At 46.0% G+C, this 15,801-nt stretch overlaps 1 protein-coding gene across 3 annotated transcripts in view; it reads right to left on the bottom strand.

The window, feature by feature from the left end:
• Mre11 (MRE11 homolog, double strand break repair nuclease) overlaps positions 1-15,801 on the bottom strand; it is a 47,966-nt gene that overhangs the window by 5,603 nt on the left and 26,562 nt on the right. For all 3 annotated transcript variants that reach the window (XM_040735222.1, XM_040735221.1, XM_040735223.1), the window contains 6 exons: positions 14,677-14,780; positions 13,587-13,760; positions 11,414-11,476; positions 5,503-5,719; positions 4,220-4,300; positions 1,309-1,367 (listed from right to left, as the gene is read on the bottom strand). In XM_040735222.1, coding sequence (XP_040591156.1) covers positions 1,309-1,367; positions 4,220-4,300; positions 5,503-5,719; positions 11,414-11,476; positions 13,587-13,760; positions 14,677-14,780 — 698 coding nt within the window. The remainder of the gene's footprint in view (positions 1-1,308; positions 1,368-4,219; positions 4,301-5,502; positions 5,720-11,413; positions 11,477-13,586; positions 13,761-14,676; positions 14,781-15,801) is intronic.

The raw sequence follows: 15,801 nt of genomic DNA, 5'->3' as shown, positions 1-15,801 counted from the left end.
CATCTCAACACATGAATTGAAGAACAGAATATCAAGACGCATGTGTAGACGGTAGACGTGTGTACAGGCCAACTCCAGAAACACTTGGGATTAGCGCAAAACTCAGCCGTGTGTGGCTCAGTGGCAGAGCAACTGTCTAGCAGTGAGGTCTGATCTCCGTGTCTGGGAGAATAAGGCAAACCCAGCCTGACCTCCACGAGGTATCTCTTCCTTCACAGATGCTGTTCGCTGCTCCAAGGCCCACTTCTCTCCTGGCAATTACTGAGCCAGGGTCCCCAAGGACACAGAATGCTGCGTGATTCACCCCTGCCCCCCAGATTTCTTCCTAGGCTCTGATAAAGTGATGGACCTCAAGTGTGTCAGCTCCAAGATTTTCCTAAGTAGCCCAGGCTAGTTTCAAACTTGCAATCTTCTGGCTTCTGCCTGCTGAGTGACGAGATTACTGATTTGTGCTACCAAGCCCACCTTTCAGCTCCAATTTTAAATAAGGTGCCAGACCAGGAAGTAGCAGATAGGTAGATATGACGTGTTAAGAGTCAGCAAAGATCTATGTCACCCGATCACGCTCTGTGTTTGGTGTTGTTTTGACACCTGACAGGCATGTGCTATGCTTTCCCCTAACTGAAGTGCGGATTAGGAAAGAATGGCAGGCTATGTCAAGGGCGCTGCTGCACAGCCTGCAGTGCGTAGGATGGGCCTTCACCAAGCAGAATCCTCTGGCACAGGAAGGAGAGTCCCAGCCTGGGCCTTAACATACATCGATTGTTATGAGTGGCTAAGAGCACTGGCTGCTCTTCCAGAGAACCGGGGTTCAATTCCCATCACCCACTTGGCAGCTCACAACTGTCTGTTAATACCGAAATATCTGACACCCTCTCACAGACATATGTGTGCGAAAGATACGAATGTACATTAAATAAAAATAAATCATTAAAAAAATTCATGGATTGTGAGGGTGAGACAGCAGGACAGACCTATCCTGAATTCTCTACCTCCCAAGGGACAGCAAGGCCCATGTGGAACTTGCAGCAGGACACAAGGATCCCCAACTCTGGTCTACTCAATCGTTAGGCCACACTGGCATGAAAAGAGCACCTCCTTGGATGCCGTTAGCTCAGCAGTGTTGCCCTTCAAAACACACAACACTAATGGACTTCTAATAATGTGAACCACTGGATTTTGCTGCTAGTTTTAAAAGAGCCTAAATAATCAAGTTCTTACCAGTGTTGATGTTCACACTCTGTCCCCATTACAAAGTCCAAAACTCAGAAAACACTGCTAAAATCAAATCTCTAGCCATTTTCTTACCTCTGAGTAATTTTTAGTGGCAATGTTTCTGGAAGGCTGCTGTCGAGTAGATCTGAAAGCTAGCATAAAAGATAAAATGCCTGTTACATAGTTCTGAATATAATTTTTTTAAAAATCTACCCACTTCTTCAGCTGAAGGGTTTTTAAGTTGTACCTACAAAAACCTAAGATGAACAATTAGAAAACCAATTATAGTCTGGAATCTGAAAAGCTGTGAAACTATATACACTTGAAGTACACAGAATCCATCTCAAGTTCAAATATAGTAACAAACAGAATTCATACGTATGCTCACACTAGAAATACTTTATAAAAACACCTGGAAGAAGAAGGCTTAACCGCTCAGCCGAGTGGACTACAGTGGTTAACTACAGTAACTTAACCGCTCAGCCGAGTGGACTACAGTGGTTAACTACAGTAACTTAACCGCTCAGCCGAGTGGACTACAGTGATTAACTACAGTAACTTAACCGCTCAGCCGAGTGGACTACAGTGGTTAACTACAGTAACTTAACCGCTCAGCCGAGTGGACTACAGTGGTTAACTACAGTAACTTAACCGCTCAGCCGAGTGGACTACAGTGGTTAACTACAGTAACTTAACCGCTCAGCCGAGTGGACTACAGTGGTTAACTACAGTAACTTAACCGCTCAGCTGAGTGGACTACAGTGGTCCTCCCAGGCTTGCAGCTGACACAAGCTCTCACTCCTCTCCCTTGTAGCCACACTGGGCACAGGAGAACCCCCAGAGGAGAATCCTACGAATCACACATCCTTGACCCCCGGATAAAACTTTTCTTAAGTCCTCACATTTTGCTTTATAGAAACTTGAAGTTTGGCTAACATGTCCCCTGACATCGAACCTTCTAACAGATCCAAACAGCTGACTGAGGTTTGTTTTCTCCTAAGCACTGTCATTTGCTAACATCAAACATGGCTTCTCTCAGACAACCTCCACTCTAAAGAGGGCAAAGACAGACACTGAAAAAGCCGAGGTACCCTTCAGGGTGAGCGAGGTCTTTCTACCCAGCCCAACGTTACTCTGCTCAAGCTCACATCCCTGCCGGATCTTGTGCTGTCTGAGAGGAGGGCGGAAGGCAGTGCCCAGGGCCATCCTCTCCTCTCCCTCCTCCCCTCCCTCCCCTCCCCTCCCCTCCCCTCCCCTCCCCTCCCTCTCTCTCTCTCTCTCTCTCTCTCTCTCTCTCTCTCTCTCTCTCTCTCTGGCCTCACCCTGCTTTCTAAACGGGAGAATAAGGGAAAACAGACAAAAGCCGGGGAGCCCAGTGCTTTCAGGAACACTCTGGCAGGACTTACTAGCAGTTCCCAAATGCTGAGGTCCTGGAACTCAAGGAAATTTCCCTTTGATCCCTAGCAAACGATGACGGGATACTTAGGAAGCAAGGTGACGTTCACCAGAAGACACGCTGTGCTTTGTAAGGCAGGCAGGCCTGGCCCTGGAGCTGGACCCATTCCGACTTTCTAGCTAGCACCCACTGCCAAGTGACTTGGCTTTTTCAAGTCTCAATTTCCTCACCTGTAAAACAGTGCCAATATTTCACACAGAAAATCACTCTGAGGATAAAGAGGCACTTAATGCAAACTGCTTTGGCAAGAGCCTGGCAGGAAGTAGGTGGCCATACCCAGAGCTATTAGCATGAAAACAGACAGAGTGGCTCAGGTGAAAATCTCCCGGAAAGGCAGTGGCCACGGGTGTTTGAATCTGCTCTGTCACTGTCTTCTGCTGACTAACTCCAGTGGAAAAACATCTGGCTGTCAACTCTCATTTACAGCATATAATTTCTTCTTTTCCCAACAGGGACCATCTTGTGCTCTCTGGAGCATGCCCCGTTCCACCTGTCCACTGCTCTGCCTACAGTGGACATCTAGAAGCATAATTTCGATGATGTGTCTTCCGGGGGTGCTGACAGCCAGCACCTCCAGGTTAAAAACACCATATGCACATACACATGCACCAAGTAGTGAAAAGAGAATCTGAAAGAATATGAGGGGGTATGAGGGAGGGTTGGAGGGAGGAAAGGGAAAGGTGAAATGGCGTAATTATGACAAAAAGAAAAGAATCAGCATGTCTAGAGGAACAAGGGAGACTAACGGAAGTGAGGAGGGTGACGGGGATGGAGGGATTTGCAGAGGAGTTCGCGAGTAGAGCAGGGTATCTGAGGGGTGACAGCTGAGGGTTTTCTAGACACAATGAAACACACCCCTATGAGCTCAGCGCATCCTAAACAGGACAGAGAAGAACACCATATTTAGGTTTAACCTGGCAAAACTGCACAAGACCCTCAGAGACAGCAAGCTGAGGGAAGAGGAGGTTATGTGAGAAAAAGGCACCAAGCTTAACTAATTGCTGACACCTTAACCACAATGCCAACAGGAGACTCTCTTTAAATCTTTTTGTAGTGTCACTGTTTCCCTTTTTTATAGTAATAACTGTTTTGTGTCTACAAGGCACTGGGATCCAAGTGTTTAATCAGCCAGATTCATTACCTCAGCTTAGCCCCCATGTCCACTGAGGCCACCAGCGTCTCTCACCTTTACCCGCCCTCACTGCCCCCATTTCTCTATGTCTTTGGGAATCTGTCAGAGAAAGTGAAGTCATACTAAAAAGTTAGAAAGCACCAGTAACTCGGATGTATGTATGGCAAGGATTTCTCAGTTTCTCCTTTCATGTTCTCAGTAGCTGGGAGATGGCTAGGACTTGGCACATGCAAGGCCACTGCTTTACTGCAAAGCTGTAGACGTGCCCCAGCCCTAAGACACACCTCTAAAGAGTGATACTGTCACCCCAACAGAGCTGACGACAGTGAACGGACACAAGTGTCACTTACTAATGAGGCACGTCTAGTCTTTCTGTGCCGGAGTTTGTAAGTGTGGTCACCACTACCTATACTCACCGTCCAGGATGGACATGTTTCTAGATGCTGATGTAGTGGCCTTTGAGCACCTGCCTCGCGTGGCCGTCTCCAGCCCAGGGTCTGCAAGTAGAGTCACAAGTGGTCAGCAACAGTCCCTTGGCAGCTAAGTGAGCACGCGCAGGAGTGAAAACTCAGTAACAAGCTATGCACAGAACGCCAGCAGTGTAGGTGAAGACCTAGAGCCTGAGGACCAGAGTGCAGACTGTGCTTGGTCACACTGGTGCTCCATTACCGCTAAGGGACACACCCTGTAAACCTAAAGATGGTAAACACAATCATGGGCAGACTCTTCAGAGCTCTTTTTGGTTTTGTTTGTTTCTGAGACAGGGTTTCTCTGTGTAGCCTGGAACTAGCTCTACAGACCAGGCTGGCCTCGAACTCACAGAGATCCACCTGCCTCTGCCTCCCAAGTGCTAGGATAAAGGTGTGCGCCACCATGCCCAACTCTTCAGTGCTCTTATATTAAGTCGCAATGTAAGTTACCAGCTCACATTCTCACAGATAAAACATTTTAAAACTTTTTATTCCTTTTATTTTTATGTGTATGTGAGTGTGTTTATGTAAGTTTATGTGCCCCACATGTATGCAGGATCCTGCAGAGCAGAAAAGGGCATGGGAAGTTACAGAGAATTGTGACCTGCTGTGTAGGTGTTGGGAACTGAACCCAGGTCATCTAGAAGAACAGCCAGTGCTCCTAAGCCCTGAGCCATCTCTCCAGCCCTAAGAACTGTTTCTAGTGATACACTTATGGACCATACCAGGAAGTCACTGGATGACCATGTTCTATCATCTGGACCATCCCAGGACAACAATGCCAGCAATGCTGTGACTGCCTTTAGAAATCAAGTTTTTAGAGTGGTTTTCATTTTTCAACAAGCTCATGGAGACTATGAGCACATAGTTTTTTGACTTCACAGTAGCAATGTTTTTATGATCTGGAGCTGTGATTCACTAGCCATTTTCCTTCATTCACTGTACTGTTCTTTACCTCCATCCATGAGGGAATACATACACGAGAAGTGCTTCACTGTAGCTTGAAAACAACTAAAACCCAGTGCTGCATGTGGCCAGACACAATTCATCTGAGCCCAGGGTGCCTATCACCGTTGCTCTACAGGCAGCTGTGCACGTCACAAAAAATAAGGAAAGAATTGTTTTAGAAACAAAACCTTGTAATTCGATTCTGACCAAAGGTCACGATCTGGACTTTCTCTTGTAGCTTTGCAAGTGTGAAGTGTTGGAAGGCAAAGGTGAGTGCTCACCTCGGCCTCTCTGAGACCCTCCTCTTGGCGCGGAACTCTGCCCTCTGCCTCCTCTTCGCCCTCGGCCTCGGCCCCGGCCTCTGCTAGGCACTGCTGACACGCTGTCATCAGAGTCATTTGCTGTCTGTTCCGTTATATCAAAACTGAGGTCATCGGCACTGAAGGCTGAGGCGGAGTTCTCTGACTGTGATCTGAGCGCCCGGGCCCTGCTCATGGCCTGTACAGCAGAAACAGTGCATCAGGAGAAGCAGCATCTTACCCACCGCCCGTCCAGTCACGTGGACATTCAACCCACTCACAACGCCGCAAACACTAAGTGTGCTGTGCAAATGCAAAAGGACTCTTCTACAACCCCGCTCAGTTACCTGCACCTGTCCTACAGCCTGCAGGAGACCTCTTACAAGGGCCACCGAGAAACTCGGTTTCGTAGTCAGCACTCTCAGAACCAGAAGCAGTGCTGAAGATGGAGCCTCACCCTATACAATGCTAGGGTTAGGGCTCTTTTTAGAATGAGCTCAGAAGAGGAGGAGGAGGAGGGCAAGGAAGAGAAGGAGGAGAAGAGAGAAAAAAACTTGCAAGTTTTTCTCTGAGTGCTGAAATTCTAGGGTTCATTTATTTTCTTATTTTTGAATATGTCATTCCCCTAAAACAGTACTTTTATACTCAGAAAACATAAATACGGAATCTTATAAATTGCTACAAAAAGGCTTCTGAGAATTAACATCTTAGAACCAAGAATATCTATTTTCTTCATTTTGTAAGAAATCTGAATTAGCCAAACATTCTTAACTCTACAATCAACAGATTTTTCATTAAAAAGAGAATGAAAGCAAGTTGTGCCCTAACCTCTCCACTCAATCAGTCAAAAATACAACAAAGGGAACAAACCCAAAACAGGTTTTTAATACAACTTGAAAACCACAAACACTGTCCCTGAAGAGCAGTTAATAAATGCAGGCATCTGGAGGAAGCTGAGAAGGGCGAAGTCACAAGTGCTGAGATGTAACAATTGCCTTTCTTACCTAAAAAGCAAGCTATGAGTCTACTAGTAGGAGACCAGAATTCCTAGGCTCCAATGGGACACCACCGGCCATGAGAGGGGGCTAAGTGACACGGCAGGACAGGAGTGGGGTGGATATGGGAGGAAGGAGGTAGATTAATTCAGTTTCGAGGAGGTGAGGAAAGGGCTCGGGAGATGGGCTCCGGAGACAAAGTGCCTGTCTCGCAAGCATTAGGATGAGGTGAAGCCCAGCACCATGTGAAAGCCATGCACAGTGATCGACACTTGTGATTCTAACACCGGGGAGGCCAAGAATGGCGGATTGCTGGGGGCTCACAAACAGCCCAGACTACTTTGTGAGCGCCAGGCCAGCATGTGCCTAGCATGGCAGCACTAGGGAAAAGACAGACAACCTTAGGAGCTTGCTTGCCCAGTCAGCTCGGTGACATCAGTAAGCTCCAGGTTCAGTAAGAGACCTTGTCTCGAAACATCAGGCAGAGACTCATAGAGGAGGACACCCTATGGCAACCCCTAGAGAGAAAAGACATCCAAGACTGTCCTCTGCACACATGTCCACACATGCATATACATGCACATGCAATGCTAGGATAAACAAATGACTTGTAATGCAAGTCGTGAAAAGAACCTAAAGGGACCCAAGGAAAAAAAGCATGGCATCAACAGTCTAATTATCCAAGACTTTAGAGAAAATTATTTGAAAACACCATCCCAGAGCTGGAAAGATGACTCAGAGGTCAAGAGCGCTAGCTGTTGTTGCAGAGGGCCTGGTTGGATTCTCAGCACCCACAAGGCAGCTCACACGGCCAGTAACTCCCTTTTCAGGTAGTCCAACTCCCTCTTCTGGTCTACCAGGGTACCAGGCAGGCCTGTGATTCACAGACATACAGGCAGGCAAGAGTCATACGCATAAAGTTAAACAAACAAAACAAAACAAAAACCACCATCCAGACACCAAGGAAGTTTTACAGATGAGCTAGCCAAATTTCCAAAGAACAGAGCTCACTGCTACTTCAGCAGTGCTGAAGCACAGAACAAGGGCTCAGTGTTCCCGAAGCCAGTCCAACAGGACAGAGACACAGAAAACAGCAGAACTGTGCTGATGAATACAGCAGGGAGTCCAGGAGACCCTGCAAGACTGGCATGTAACTAACAGAGCACAGAGTCCAGGAGACCCTGCAAGACTGGCATGTAACTAACAGGACAGGCAACATAGGGTATGCTTTAGTACAACTCATAACAACAGAATGCAAAGAGGAAGCCCCACATTCTCCTTCCCAAAAGGCTTTAGCTTTCCACTAGTCCTGATTTAAGCCAACAGGCTTCAGGAACAAGTGAATATTCTACATGGCAAAAAATACAAGAACGAAGGGAGAAGGAGAGAGGAAGAAGAGAGAAGAAAGAGGGAGAGGGGACAGAGATAGCTTCCACCCTACTATAAGCAGGCACCCCACAGGAACACTCCATAAACATTAAAATAAGCTGTTCGCGGAGACTGGGGTTTAGCTCAGTTGCACAGCACTTGCCGAGCATGTGTGAGAGCCCAGATTCAGTCCTCAGCCCTAGGAAAGGAGTGAAGGAGATGCTCAGCTAAGAAAGGAAGCATGGGGGGGGGCTGGAGAGATGGCTCAGAGGTTAAGAGCACTGACTGCTCTTCCAGAGGTCCTGAGTTCAATTCCCAGAAACTACATGGTGGCTCACAACCATCTACAATTCAATCTGGTGCCCTCTTCTGGCATGTAGGCAGACTACTGTATGTGTAATAAATAAATCTTAAAGAAAAAAAAGAAAAAGAAAGGAAGCATGACCCAAGAAAGAAGACCTTGCCCAAATATCATGATGAGAGGGATGTGGGGAATACACACTCATGGACCCCGGTGCTTAGAAGGCAGGCTAGCACCACACCTCTGAAGCAGCAGGGACGCCCAACAGCATTTAAACCCTCATGTCCCACTGTGATGCTCAGTTTTGAGTGACCAACCACCATTCCTAAATCCTTTTTTCTTTTTCTGAATACCATCTTTACTTTCGTTTTCTTAAATATTATAGCCAGTGTTCCAATTCAGCACTTCTATGCAGTGGCTTGGAATTTACTGACTCTGGGATTTATTCTTCATCTCTACCCATTTGGCACCCCAAGTCCCTGGGGGACCCCAGTTCTGCTCCACCCCTATGACTGAGGCAGATGAAATGCTGCATTGCCATCTGAATCTGCCTTTCCCACCCAGTGTGCGTGTGGATTTCAGGCACACTGGGGCATGTGTTAGGCTGTAGCAGTGTGCTAACACTCCCTTGCAGGAGCATACATTGTGCTTATCCAATGGCCTAGTGATTGACACCTGGCTGTGTCTAACTTGGCTACTGTCAATCATACTGTAAGAACACTGGTATATGAGTATCCACTTGAGAGTCTACTTCCAATCCCTTGGCTGTATACTTAAGCTGGAGTGTATGAGGACCACACGGTAATCCTGCATCTCATCTTTCTCAGAAGCCACACTGCCTTCGGCCCCAGTGGCACCAGGTGCTCCTACGAGGAGGTACAGGGCTCCAAGCTTTCCACATAGGTGTCAATACTCATCCTGGGTTACAATCTTGCTTCTCTAATGTGGGTGGTGCCATGTCTCTGCATTATGAATACTTAGAATCCTAAGTGCTGATGGAGTACTTGAAAACCTTTGAAAAGATGTATCCAAGGCTTTTGTACATTTTTTAGTTGCCGTTATTGTTGAATTTTAGAAGCCTTTTTAAATGCAATGTAGACACCAACTCCTTGTATGTATAATTCATAAGCACTCCTCCCATTCTGTGAACCCTGCTTTCACTCTGCATGGGGTTCAGAATCACATTTGGAAAGGGTGTACCAGTTCCATCTAAATTCAGAAAGGACCTAAGATTTTATAAGCCAGACTAAGAATAGCCTTATATTTTTAAAGGATTGTAGGTGTGGGGTTGAGATCATGGGTGGAGATCACAGCACCTATAAAACCCAATCTTTACTGGTCCAGGTCCTGTGTTTTCAAGTCATCTTGTGTCTAAAGAAATAAGAGTTTTTCTCATGTGAACAAGAAGCTCTATGGGATTTATTTTTCCCTCTAAATTAAAGGACTAATACTTCCATTTGTCTGTTAAAATAACTGAAACATGGTACGAGGAGTCACATTCTGAGTTCAAAGATTCTGACAAAGTTGTGAATTACATCTTAGGAAAGTGTCAACTCTATTACTCACTGCCTGAGTAAGATGCTGAGGCTGAAAACCCTGGCAGCACCCTATAGCATTCTGGAAATGCTTACTGCTATGGTGTAATATGCTTTCCAGACTCTCCTGAGCTCTAAATTTCATCCACAAAGTCACACATATCAGCAGTATGGTCACTGCATAACGAGGTCTGGCCTCCTGAATGGATTCATCTATTCATGGGACTGGTGGATTCGTGAGATCTACAGTAACTTGGCTGTTATGAAAGAATGCTAACACACTCACTGCCTCCCTCGCATGCCACCTGACATATCAGAACCCGGCAGGAAGACTCTCAGTAGATGCTGGCACCATGTTCTCTGGCCTTCCCAGCTTCCAGTACTGTGAGCGCAAAACATTTCTATAGTTTATAAATTATCTGGTCTCAGGAATTTTCATACAGCAACAGAAAACAGACTGAAAAGCCCAGGAAATCTTGTTATCTGTAAATGTTTTAAAAATATAGCTAAGTTTTAAGCCAGTTTTATTCCTCTGAAGGACTCCCGTTTGAAATGTTACATTTCCGTATGAAGTATCCACAGTCCCACTTGCTTGTTGTTTGTTTTTGGTGGTGGTGGGATAAATCCCACACTCTCACACATGCTAGGTAGGCACTCAGCCACTGACCTATACCCTCAGTCCCAGCTCTTACCCTTTTAAAAAAGATAATGAAAAACTAAGGCTAGTGGCTTCGATCCAAAAGGACTCAATGTGAAAATTGTCTTTATTATATGTTCAGTTAAAAGGGCTAATCAAGATTAACCAGATGATCTAAGAACCAGAGGATATTTCTTTCCAGCACGTTCTTTTCTATTTTAAGAGCCCCTTGTAGGATGAATACAAGTGGAATAAATGTAAGAGAACCCTTATCAGTTGTTTTTTTCCTTAAATTAAAAAGCACAACAGGTGCACCTAGGCACATGATTAGCCCTGGTTTGACGGACTCAGAAGCTTCCCGATTTTAGCCATTGATTGGCCATGCATAGTATTATGATAACCTGGACCCCTGAAAGGACACTGGCTGGCACCAAGCCAAGACTTTGAGGTACAAACGTGTTCAAATTCCAGTATAACTTAATAAATACCTCCTTCACACACACCTCACTTACTACACTGTAGTCAGGGAACAGACCTCTTCCACATGTGCTGGTAAAAAGCAGGAAGCTCAGCACAGTGGCCACGAAAACCGCCGGTTGACAATAATCTAGACAAAACCTCAGGAGTCAACAGTGTGTGAAATAACCATGACACGGTGACAGTAATCAAAACCTAAGAACACACAACCAGAAAACAGGAGTGTGCATTCCAATCACGACAGCAGCAAGCACGAGACAGAGGCCCAGAGCTTCAGCAAGCAGTTTCAGATCTTCCTTTCCTGACATTCAAGGAGACTGAGGATTGCAACACTCTAACTTGAAATGACTCTACATGCTACTTTCATTAATGAGGACTCTTCGAATCTGCCCACCACGTGTACAAATATATTTCAATAAAAGCGGAGGGAAGAATAGCAACAGCCACACACTTGTCACGAATGTGAGCTGAGCTCACATTAACCAAGGGCGCAGAGACTTTACTCCGGGACACACACCCTTGGGCAATCTGTCCAAATATACCCAACCTACGGACACGGGCCACTGCAGCCGGAAATTACCTCTCGCACTTCATCGTCTTCTTCGTTGGTATTTCTCTGTCTGCTTTCTCTGAAACGCCGGACCTAGACCACAATAAAGAAAGTCAGACACTGTGTATGTTCTCACAGCAGAGCCAATCAGAATACAGGTGACCGGAGAACAGAGTCATGAGCAACTTGATGGGTTTTTGGTCTGTGCGCCTGAAGCATCCGCTCCAACTCTACTGGGAGAGCAGGGCAGAGAATGGGTGTTTTGAGACCTGTTCGCCATACAAAGGAAGAGGCTGTGAGCTGTGAAAGTCTGGAGTGAGAGGAAGGGCTTGGGAGAGACTTGTGAAGTCACCACCAAAGTTAGAAAGTGGGTACGTAGATGTAGGGTTCAATGACTGAGCCCCAGAGAAGTCTAGCGTAAGAGGATGGAGAGACGAAGGTCACCAACAGAGAGGACACTCCGTTAAGGAAAGAAAAAGTTAAAACTGTCTCAAGAAGTCTGGACCTCAACAGGGGGGATCAACAGGGGGGCTGGCAAAACGGTCACAGGAAACCTTGACAAGAGCACAACCTTGCTGGAACCAGCATGCAAGCCAGGTGTGGTGCTGCACATCTTTAATCTCAGCACTCGGGAGGCAGAGCAAGTGGATTCCTATGAGCTCTAGGCCAGTCTAGTCTACATAGTAAGTTCTAGGACAGCCAGAGCCACATAGAGAGACCCTGTCTCAAAAGAAAAACAAAAAGGTTGGCAGAGTAAGGCACGGTGCTCTGGGTACCAAAAGTGCAGCCGTTCACAGAGAATGCGGGAGGAGGGCACTGTGTCAGGTAGGAGGCAACCTGCTGGACACTGTTTAAATCCTCACAACCAGGAGGAGACTCCATGACTAACCCGTTTTACAGATGGAGCAGCACACAGATGACGAGGCTTTTGACTCTGAGCACAGACAGTGTAGTTCAGAGGCCACGCCCTTGGCTGCCACTGACATACAGACACACACACTGTGTAGCTCACGAGTCAGTGTTACTAAAGACAAACCAACCAACCCAACACATCTAGAGTCACAGAGTGAGTGGTGCTGAGTACACACCCGCTCTGACTTGACCGGCACCTGGCAGTGAACATACTATTCACACGTAACACAACAAGGCTTTAAGAGGACCATGCTAAATGCATTAAGACAAAAGGCAAGGGACTGCACTTATGAAACAGTGTTTTGTCCTATAGAGAAGGTAATCCAAATCTGTAACTACAATGCCTGCCAGTGTGTCTGGAACCTTAAGTCTCTACTCACACTCATGCACGCGATGAAAATGAGTGTGTCAGTGTGTACGGCTCTGCGTTCTTAGAGTACTGTTCGTCTGTACCATTATACTGAAAATACTTTCCCGGCTACTCCCCCGGAGGTCAGCACTAGCAGTAACTTTGCTGCGTCTTTCCCGTCTCCCTGCTGTCTTACTGAGTTTCCTGGGGCCACACTAAAGAGAGGGCTTCCTCAGCCCCCAGTACCCACAGCCACACTGCTTTCGAGCTGTTCCAGCAGGGCACTTACTGCCCGCCCGCCTTCTTAAGGCAGAGCTGACACATAAATCCATTACTGTTCATGGCCTTAGTTAACTGCGGTTAATACAGCCTCCTCAAGCTTGTCAGACAGTCATGCTTCCTGTGAACCCCCTTCTCACGCCTTTTGTTCATGGCTCTACTGAAATGTTTGATGTCTTCTGAAGCTTCATATGAGCCTTTCAATGTTCTGTTGAAAATGCTAGCCTTTTCTTTTGCACAAATAATTTCTCCACGTTCATACCCTTTAATTTTGCTTTTGACATGCCAACATTTTAAATTTCAATCTCAATGGAAGTTTTTTCTCTGTTGCTCCTTAATACATGCAGAGGGAAAACATGCTCCAGGTGAGACTCAAAAGCCCAATCAAAACTAATGAAAAAAGTAAAACAGCAGCAATTCTTACGCTGCAAGCTTCATTCCGAAGCATTCTCGGAAGGACGCCTTCCCAAGATGGAACCAACCTTTTCTCAGCACCAGCTACGTGTCAAACTCTACGGGGTGCTGCCTAGACACTGTTTAATTTATTCCTCCTTTTTCCCTCAACTTTATAGATGAGGAAACCAAACTAATTAGACTTAAACAGTGGTCAACCAAAACCAAAACAAAACGGGACTCTTGAGAGTCTGTCTGTCAGAAGCTCACCTCTTCGTCGATCTTGTCTTCCAGAGCATCAATATGGCGCTCCTTAAGAAACCGCTGTGTCTTCTCCAGCTGGTACTTCACTAGTTCCTCGATGGCGTCTTTCTCTTCCTTGTCCACAAACTCTTGAACGGCTTCACCCATCCCTCTTTCTGTCAGCAGTGAGAGCTGAACATTCTGCATAAGAAAACACAAGCTGTTTGATGCACAAGTACTATCTGTTCCTCAGCCAGTAACTACTCCAGAGTGAAAACACAATCTGTTACAGGAAAAGATAAGACCCAGGGGGGGGCGCTCAGCAGACAGCACTTGACCAATGGCTAAAAATTAAAGGGCCAGAAAAACGGGAGGGGAGCCAGATACAGTTGCAACTTCAGAGGCCTGAACGGTTGTGACAGTCCCCAGAAAAAAGCCATGGAGAATGAAACCATTGCGGGAAGCAAAATGGTGGCTGTAAAAATTTCGCCACCTCACTCTGTGACCTCTGACCTGGTGTCATGGTGAAGAAGTCTAACCTACAGATGGTATTGAGGCTGTTCATCATCTGGCTTTAAACTACCGAGATTGTCAGGGGCCCTTCAGGCAGCCCCACAGGGTTTCAAGAAGGAGAAGAGGGAGGCATCACTGGGAAATGGACAGAGATGCAACACTGTTGGCTGTGCACATGGACAAGGGAGACTCAGTCAGGATAATCGAGGACAGCTGGAGGCTGGGTAAGGTCAAGAAATAGACTCTCCCTCACAAGTGCCAGAGCGAAACGTGTGTGTGTGTGTGTGTGTGTGTGTGTAAATAAATACAACTAAAGAAGTTCAAGTAGCTGTACTATCATATGGTTGTTTTGGTTAAAAAAGAAAAGTAACTAAATGAAAAAACTACACTGAAACCTAAGATAAAATCTTAGATCAAGAAGTGCAGCCCAGTGCCATCAATGAGTCCATTACATTAGCAATGCCCACCGAGCACTTTGGAACAGACTACCTCACACTGGCTACTTCATAGAACCACTGTGAGTCACGTCTCTTACGCACTATACACACACCACACTAAAATCTGCTGTCAGCCCTTCTTAAAAACCTGAGCTGTGAGGAACTACCTTCTCCGCAGTCTGGAAATACTGCTTCACCAGGTCTTCTACTCTGAGTGTCGTTCCTTCTGAAGGAGATTTTGTGACAAGCTTCCCAAAGTTGATCTCTTCCCCTACAAAAAGGAGGACAGAAAAAAAAAAAAAAACCCAGCAGCTTCTATGACACATTAAAATAGTCAAGCTCTCACCAACTCCTCGGTGGCCCCACATAAATTTTAAGGCATAAAAGGCCTCAAATTTGCTAACGGCCTTGTGTTATTCTGTGTTTATTTCTTTTTACACACAGTCCATACACACTTTAAGGACCATGGCTATTGGCACTGTTCTACTAAGACTGTCCCCAGGCCCTTCATCACCACAGCTCTTTCAGGAAGAAGCAGAGTCAAAACACTCTCACAAGAACAGACACATCGCTTGCTTCTTCCACTATGCAGACATCTGCCCTGATGATACAAAGGTGGTGAGCAGAACTTCCGGGGCCCATAGTAAATCCCAGCAGTACCCCAAAGTGCTGCTGACGTCGCACGCACCACCCCAGTCCAAATAAAGGAACTGGCTTCAATGACAATGCCTCTTCCAGACTGTAAAAGTAATTGCATTGACTCTCAGCCCTGAGCACCTGTCGGCATTCTTGAGAACACTAACAGGAAGAATGCTTAACGCTCTTGTGCTGACTTCCTGTGCAGGGCAGTTCAACAAAAATGCAGCAGACGTACAACAGTACCCACTCACGGCAGAGACACCGTCTAGTTCCGTGCATCTCTTGACAGGTGGACAAACACCTTTTTGAGTTCCAAGACAGAGTGTTAATATTACTTTTAAATACAACAACGATTCTGCATTTTCCAGACACTGTGTTAAGGCCATTTGCAAAACAATTCCAGCTTTATAAATGAGGAGTCTTAACAGTGGAGAAGTTATTAATTTATATAATGTCACACATGTAATCAAGTGGCCAAAATAATAGACTTTCAGTTAAGACACATCCAGGTGACATTATTTCCATCAAATAACTCAAATTGAAATAAAAAAGTATTCCCAGGCCAAAATCTACTGGGAATAAAACTCAAACAGAGTAAGGTCCTTGTCAAAGAACAAATAAGTAACTGATTAAAACTCACATCCAAAACACAG

This window comes from Mesocricetus auratus, unplaced genomic scaffold (assembly GCF_017639785.1).
Source record: "Mesocricetus auratus isolate SY011 unplaced genomic scaffold, BCM_Maur_2.0 Super-Scaffold_100044, whole genome shotgun sequence".
Taxonomy (NCBI): domain Eukaryota; kingdom Metazoa; phylum Chordata; class Mammalia; order Rodentia; family Cricetidae; genus Mesocricetus; species Mesocricetus auratus.
The sequence above is the reverse complement of the archived record's forward strand: the minus strand, read 5'-3'. Positions and strand labels throughout refer to the sequence as shown.